The sequence below is a fragment of the Enhydra lutris genome, unplaced genomic scaffold (genome assembly GCF_002288905.1).
Source record: "Enhydra lutris kenyoni isolate GAN:26980312 unplaced genomic scaffold, ASM228890v2 scaffoldscaffold23, whole genome shotgun sequence".
Taxonomy (NCBI): domain Eukaryota; kingdom Metazoa; phylum Chordata; class Mammalia; order Carnivora; family Mustelidae; genus Enhydra; species Enhydra lutris.
The window spans coordinates 26,950,397-26,956,247 of NW_019154107.1; the positions used below are offsets into that span (position 1 = coordinate 26,950,397).

At 45.4% G+C, this 5,851-nt stretch overlaps 2 protein-coding genes across 2 annotated transcripts in view; both read right to left on the reverse strand.

Annotated features, from left to right (window-relative positions):
- LOC111150571 (zinc finger protein 674-like) overlaps positions 1–5,851 on the reverse strand; it is an 886,492-nt gene that overhangs the window by 187,514 nt on the left and 693,127 nt on the right. The gene's annotated exons all lie outside the window — the stretch shown is intronic.
- LOC111150345 (solute carrier family 9 member A7) overlaps positions 1–5,851 on the reverse strand; it is a 133,859-nt gene that overhangs the window by 62,488 nt on the left and 65,520 nt on the right. Inside the window, exon 3 of the mRNA XM_022507797.1 lies at positions 5,035–5,112. Within this exon, the coding sequence (XP_022363505.1) occupies positions 5,035–5,112 (78 nt within the window). The remainder of the gene's footprint in view (positions 1–5,034; positions 5,113–5,851) is intronic.

The window sequence follows — 5,851 nt, forward strand, 5'->3', positions numbered from 1 at the left end:
TAAGTAGACCATTTTCATAGATCTAACCCAAACTATTTTACTCTTTTACTCTAGTGATTCAGCTAGTTGCTTCCAGGTCTGGTGAACCTTAGAAGATCATAACAGATAGGAGTTTGAAACTGATAAAGTATGAAAGTGATGCCTAAGGGGCTTTCTGCTTCATTCAGTGTCAGAAAACTGTGTCCTAAGTATCTGGTCTCAAGGCATCTTAAGTGTCTCCTGATATTCTTTTGGATTAATCTGTGGAGCCTGGGAAAGAGGGCCAATAGAGATGGAAATGGAGAAATGAAGAATAGTTTCATTTAAGATAGGCAAATTTCTAAGTTTATATATATATATATGTATATAACTGTAGCTACTTATACCAATATAAGATTTAGCAATCATTCAGAAAGAGATGGCAAAATTGCAATCTTCTCAATGCTTCTGTACATCCACTGGTTACCTTAATACACACACACACACACACACACACACACACACGGATTTACTTCTCATAAAGTCATTAGGCTTGTGGGATATTGTGATGGGGAAAATCCCTGTTCTGGGACCCTAAGCCACGGTTCTTACTCCTTAAGGCACAGGCTGTTTTATTTGGCCAATCAGAACCATTTAACAAAACCAAACAAACAAAACCCCCAAAACATCCTAATTTGATGGGGGCCAGGAATACTTTATTTAAAAATTTTAAGAGGCAAGACGCCTGGGTGGCTCAGTCAGTTAAGTGTCTGCCTTCAGCTCAGGTCATGATCCCAGGGTCCCGGAATAAAGCCCTGCATTGGGCTCTCTGCTCAGCAGGGAGCCTGCTTCTCCCTCTCCCACTCCTGCCTGCTTGTGTTCCCTCTCTCTCTGTGTCTCTGTCAAATAAATAAATAAAATCTTTTAAAAAAATAAATAAATAAATTTAAAAGGCAAAAGAGTCCCAGTGTGCCTGCTGACTGACCTCAGGGAAGGACAGGGCCTAGGAAGAACTCAGCCTGGATTAAGCAGCCACCAGGAAGTGTGACCACACGGAGTGCTGTGGGTGGCCTCTGGCTTCTAAGCAGATGATATGGGGCCTTGACTTCAGCCTTCCCCAGTGCTTGGCCCTCCCTGCTGCTGTGAAGAAGGTGTCAAGGAATGCCTAGTGCCCCTAAACCACCTGTTCAGAAGAGAACTGTTCAAGGGCTTGCCACACCGCCAGTCACCAAGTGAGCGTGCTGCCTGTGTATATTATGGACACGTTATGTTTGCCTTTTAAGTGAGTCACTATCCCTAGTCTTTTACTTTAAGTGAATGTATTTAGCCACCCATGTTTTGAAAAAGATAGATTTAAAAAAAAAAAAGAATCTACAACTGTGAGCATAATTGCCTTTAAAAACTCCATCAAAGGCTTAAATCGGGGTGGGCTAGGGGTCCATCAAGACAGAGACGTGAGACCAAGGAAACTCGTGACATATCCAGGGACAGATCTGAATGCCAGAATTGCTTTCCCTCGCCGCCCAGCTCTCGTTTAGGTGAACCATCTCGACGGGTGGTTCGAGTCCATTAAGTGAATTCATATTCATATTTGCCAAAACAAAAAATCAGGAATGTAAGAGCTGCAGATTCTCCTCCTGGAAGGTTGGTTCTCAGGGAGTGTGGGCTGCCGAAAATCTGGTAGTGTTTGTGGGGGCCCAGGGACGAAGGGGGTTCAGACTAGAGCCTGGTGGAGACTTTATTATCTCTGTGTATTTGTTGAGAAGGCCCTGGTCCCCGGTGCCATGCTCGAGGGCATCTCGATTTTAGGACATGCTGGATTTGGTCCCCAGGCTGGGTGTGGGAGCAAGGGGCAATGCAGATTGCACGCTTTGGTGCCCTTGTGCAAGCTCCTGGGCTGGAAGGACCTGGGCATGAGGGAGGTCCAGGACCCCCCTGGAGAGGATAGTGCACATGTTAGTGGAAAGATGGGTCTGTGCTTCAGACTGTTTGCAGGTAGAGCTGAACCTGAGCCCTAGTTCGTGGGCTTGCGGAGAATCTGGATCTTGTGGGTGGTCGAGGGGTGCAGACGCAGGGAGTGGGGGGCAGGATCAGGTGCGCACTACAGCTCTCAGGCCTGCCAGGGGCAGGACTGGCCAGGAGACTGCGGGTGCAGGAGGACCAGCATCATTGGGAGGCCTTCCTGGCTGCAGTGTGGCTGTGCAGGGGAGCCAAGTGGCCCCAGTGTGCAGGTGGGTGCAAGTGTTGGCTGCACATGGAGCAATCTGCTTTTAGCATTCGTGGTCTGTGTAGCGAGTCCCCATGCTCAGGTCCAGAGGGTCCCAATGGAGAGTGAAGTGGACAGCCTGTGCACAGACACCAGACCACGTGGCCGCCGTGCCACATGTGTCTTTGCCTGGGCGGGCCCGCACTGAAAGGAGGGCTCGGCGTCAGTGCGCACATCTGAGAAGCTGACTCCACACTGCCCAGTGACTCTCTCACAGTCTTGTTCATCTCAGAGATTGTTCCAGGGCACATGTGAGGGTGATTTCCATCACAAATTTATTTGAAAATCAACAAGTGAAAATATTTTAAATGGGCAACGACAGATATTTGAATGATTTGTGATAATGAACTAGAGCCTTTGAAACTGTTATCTTAAATGTGTATTTGTTGATATACAAAGATATCTTTGACCCATATAAATAAAAGCACTTACACATGCACATGCACACAAATTAGGAATATAAATCTGCCAGTCCAAATACACCCATAACATATTCTAAAATGACACACACACACATAAGACACATACACACATAATTACCCATCGCCATTCATATTTGTTGATAGGAACTGGAATTTTATGCCTTGGCAAGAAAGGTAGACCCTGTCACTTACTTGTGTATTACTACACCTAGCACTGACTCTCTGCTTCACAGTGTATGAAGGACTTTCACACAGAGGAGCTCCAATTGTCACAGTTACCCCAACATGAAGGTGCTCGGGGGACCACTGTGCATGAGAGGCATCTAAGGCTCAAAGGTGCAGTGTGAGGCACCCAGAGTCACGCATCCACCAAATGGCAGCACCAGACCTGGAAAGCGGGTCTTTCCAGGGAATCACACTCACTGCACCAGCCACCCTTCTCGACTCCTACCACACCCTTTTTGGGAGGAAAGTATAGCACTTCCCAGTCCTGAGTCCTGGGTGCTAGTAGAATCCTAGGTCTTTCATCTTCTTTTTAATTGGCCGGTCATGTGCGGCTTCTGTGGCCATGACTGGTTTAGTCTGCCCTACTTTTCCTTCTCCATTTCAGGATGGCAAAAAGAGACAAAGGAGATGGAATAGCCCTGGCAAAGTCTTCAAGAATACAAGCCCAAGACAGATCAGGATGAGAAGGTGTACCATTCTAAGACTTGTATTTCTACTCCTCCCGTTCCTCACTGGCGAGTATTACCATGAGACACAGAGACTCAGAGACAGAGAGAATGAGAGACAGAGACCAAGAGAGAGTTTGGTAGGAGAAGTTCACAAGACATGAAGGCTTCTATAGGTGAATTCTTTCCCTGACAATGGGCCCTGGAAGCAAATGGAGCGGTAGCACAAAATCGAAGCTGATTCCAATGATATTTTTTCAAGTTTGGAAAAAGAAAAAAAAAAAAAAAAAAAGCTCGTGTCCACATGACAACGACACGTGCATAGGTCAAAGGGTCTGAATGTATCTGTTTCCATACCCACAGCGAAGTGGTGGAATGGTTATTACACGCTTAAATGACGGCAGTCTTAATTACAGATGGCAAAACCCTATAAGAACCACTATTTCAGTGCCACTGTAAGGACTATTTAAAAAGGAAAGAGACTGAACTAAGAGCAGATAGCCCAAAATACTGGCATTTCAAAAACAACTTAAATTGCTAACTGGCAAAGCCTGTTATTTGTTTTTCTTCTGGGAAAATAAGACTGACACAGGGAAGGCTCTGCTGAACCTGAAGTATTTCTCAGCCCTTAGAATGGCTTTCACAACCAGTGATTTGGTTTCATTTTAAAGCAACTATGACCTTGATGATACATTAAGATTAGTTATTTAAGATACCAAACTATTTATCACCCATTCGCCCTGATACGGAGTTCCCAAATTCTTCACTTACATAGAGGATAACATTACTTAAAACCATAAAATCACCTCCTGTCACGTGTCAATCACTGCCATACAGATTTACACACTTCCGGAACCCCAGAGAGCGGTCAGAAAAAGGATACACCCTTTGGTCCAGAAAACCTAAATCTGGAGGGAGAGTAGGATACAGAGGGATAGCCTTTTTTTTTTTTTTTTAACTTTCTATTTTGGAGTCATTACAGATTCACAGAAATTGCAAAGATAGTACGGAGGGGTCCCGTGTACCTTCACCAGGTTTCCTCTACCGGTTAGACCTCATAAAGCCATAGTACAAGATCAAAACCAGAAAACCGACATTGGGACAAAGTGTGTGAATGGTTCTGTGTTCTTTTATCATATATGTAGCTTCATGGACCCACCCTTTGTTCTCCATCCCTATACTTTGGTCCTGCCTAGAACACTATATAAATGAAATCATACAGTACGTGACCTTCTGAGGTGAGATTTTTTTTTTTTTTTTTTTGTCCCTCAGCCTAACGTCTTTGAGGTATGGCCATGTATTTCACCATGCACCTATGGCATGACATTTTGATTGTTTCTGGACTGGGGCGATTATGAATTAAATTGCTCTGAGCAATGAAGTATGGGCTTCCGGGTGAATGTGAGTTTTCATTCCTCTGGGAGGAAATCCTCAGGAAAAAAACCATGGGGTCGTGTGGTAGTTTCAACTTCAGTTTTGCAAGAAACCATGAAACTGCTTTCCAGAGTGGCCACGCCAGTTTACATTCCTACCGGCGACGTAGGAGCGCTCCTGATTTTAAAACAGATGAATCATGGATGATGAGACAACTATAGTCACTGAGTGGGTGCAGAACACAGTAATAAGCAATGTGGGAGAAGGAAAAACTAGAAAATTATGTAGGTACGTTAACATAGAGATTCCCGTGCTTTAAGAAATACTGGCAAAAATCTCTTACCTTCTTTAGACTGTAGCCAGCATGGAAAATTATGGGAGGCAGAAGGATGTTGAAAAAGACCTCCGGATCAAACGTTACCTGAAAGTTTAAAAAGAAAAAAAGTCAAGGGTAGGGGGCTGTCTGGATGGCTCAGTTGGTACAGCATCTGACTCTTGATCTCAGGATCCTGAGAGTTCAGGCCCAGTGTCAGGCATGGAGCCTGCTTAAAAAAAAGAGAAAGGGAGAAAAGTCAATTTCTAGTTTAATACCAGTTGGTGCAGGGCAGCTGGGTGGCTCAGTGGGTTAAGCATCTGCCTTTGGCTCAGGTCATCATCTCAGGGTCCTGGGATCAAGCCCCGCATCGGGCTCTCTGCTCGGCAGGGAGCCTGCTTCTCCCTCTCTCTCTGCCTGCCTCTCTGCCTACTTGTGATCTCTCTCTGTCAAGTAAATAAATAAAATCTTTAAAAAAAGATACCAGTTGGTGGTATAATATCTGCTTAATATTTGAAGCCAATGGCTAAAAAGTTTGAATGTTCGAAGCAGATAAGATAAATGTGAAAGATGGCGGACTCGTCACAAGAGCGATGCCGCAGCTGCCCCTGTGGAAGGCCATGTTCTTCTCCACACAGCACTCCGACTCCTACTTAGAAGGAACAGTTCAGTGCAGGTGTGAGGACTCACAGAAAGCTTCCAGCCAATGCTTTTAAAAGGAGAAATAGGGGCGCCTGGGTGGCTCAGTGGGTTAAAGCCTCTGCCTTTCGCTCAGGTCATGATCCCAGGGTTCTGGGATCGAGCCCCGCATCAGGCTCTCTGCTCAGCAGGGAGCCTGCTTCCTAAT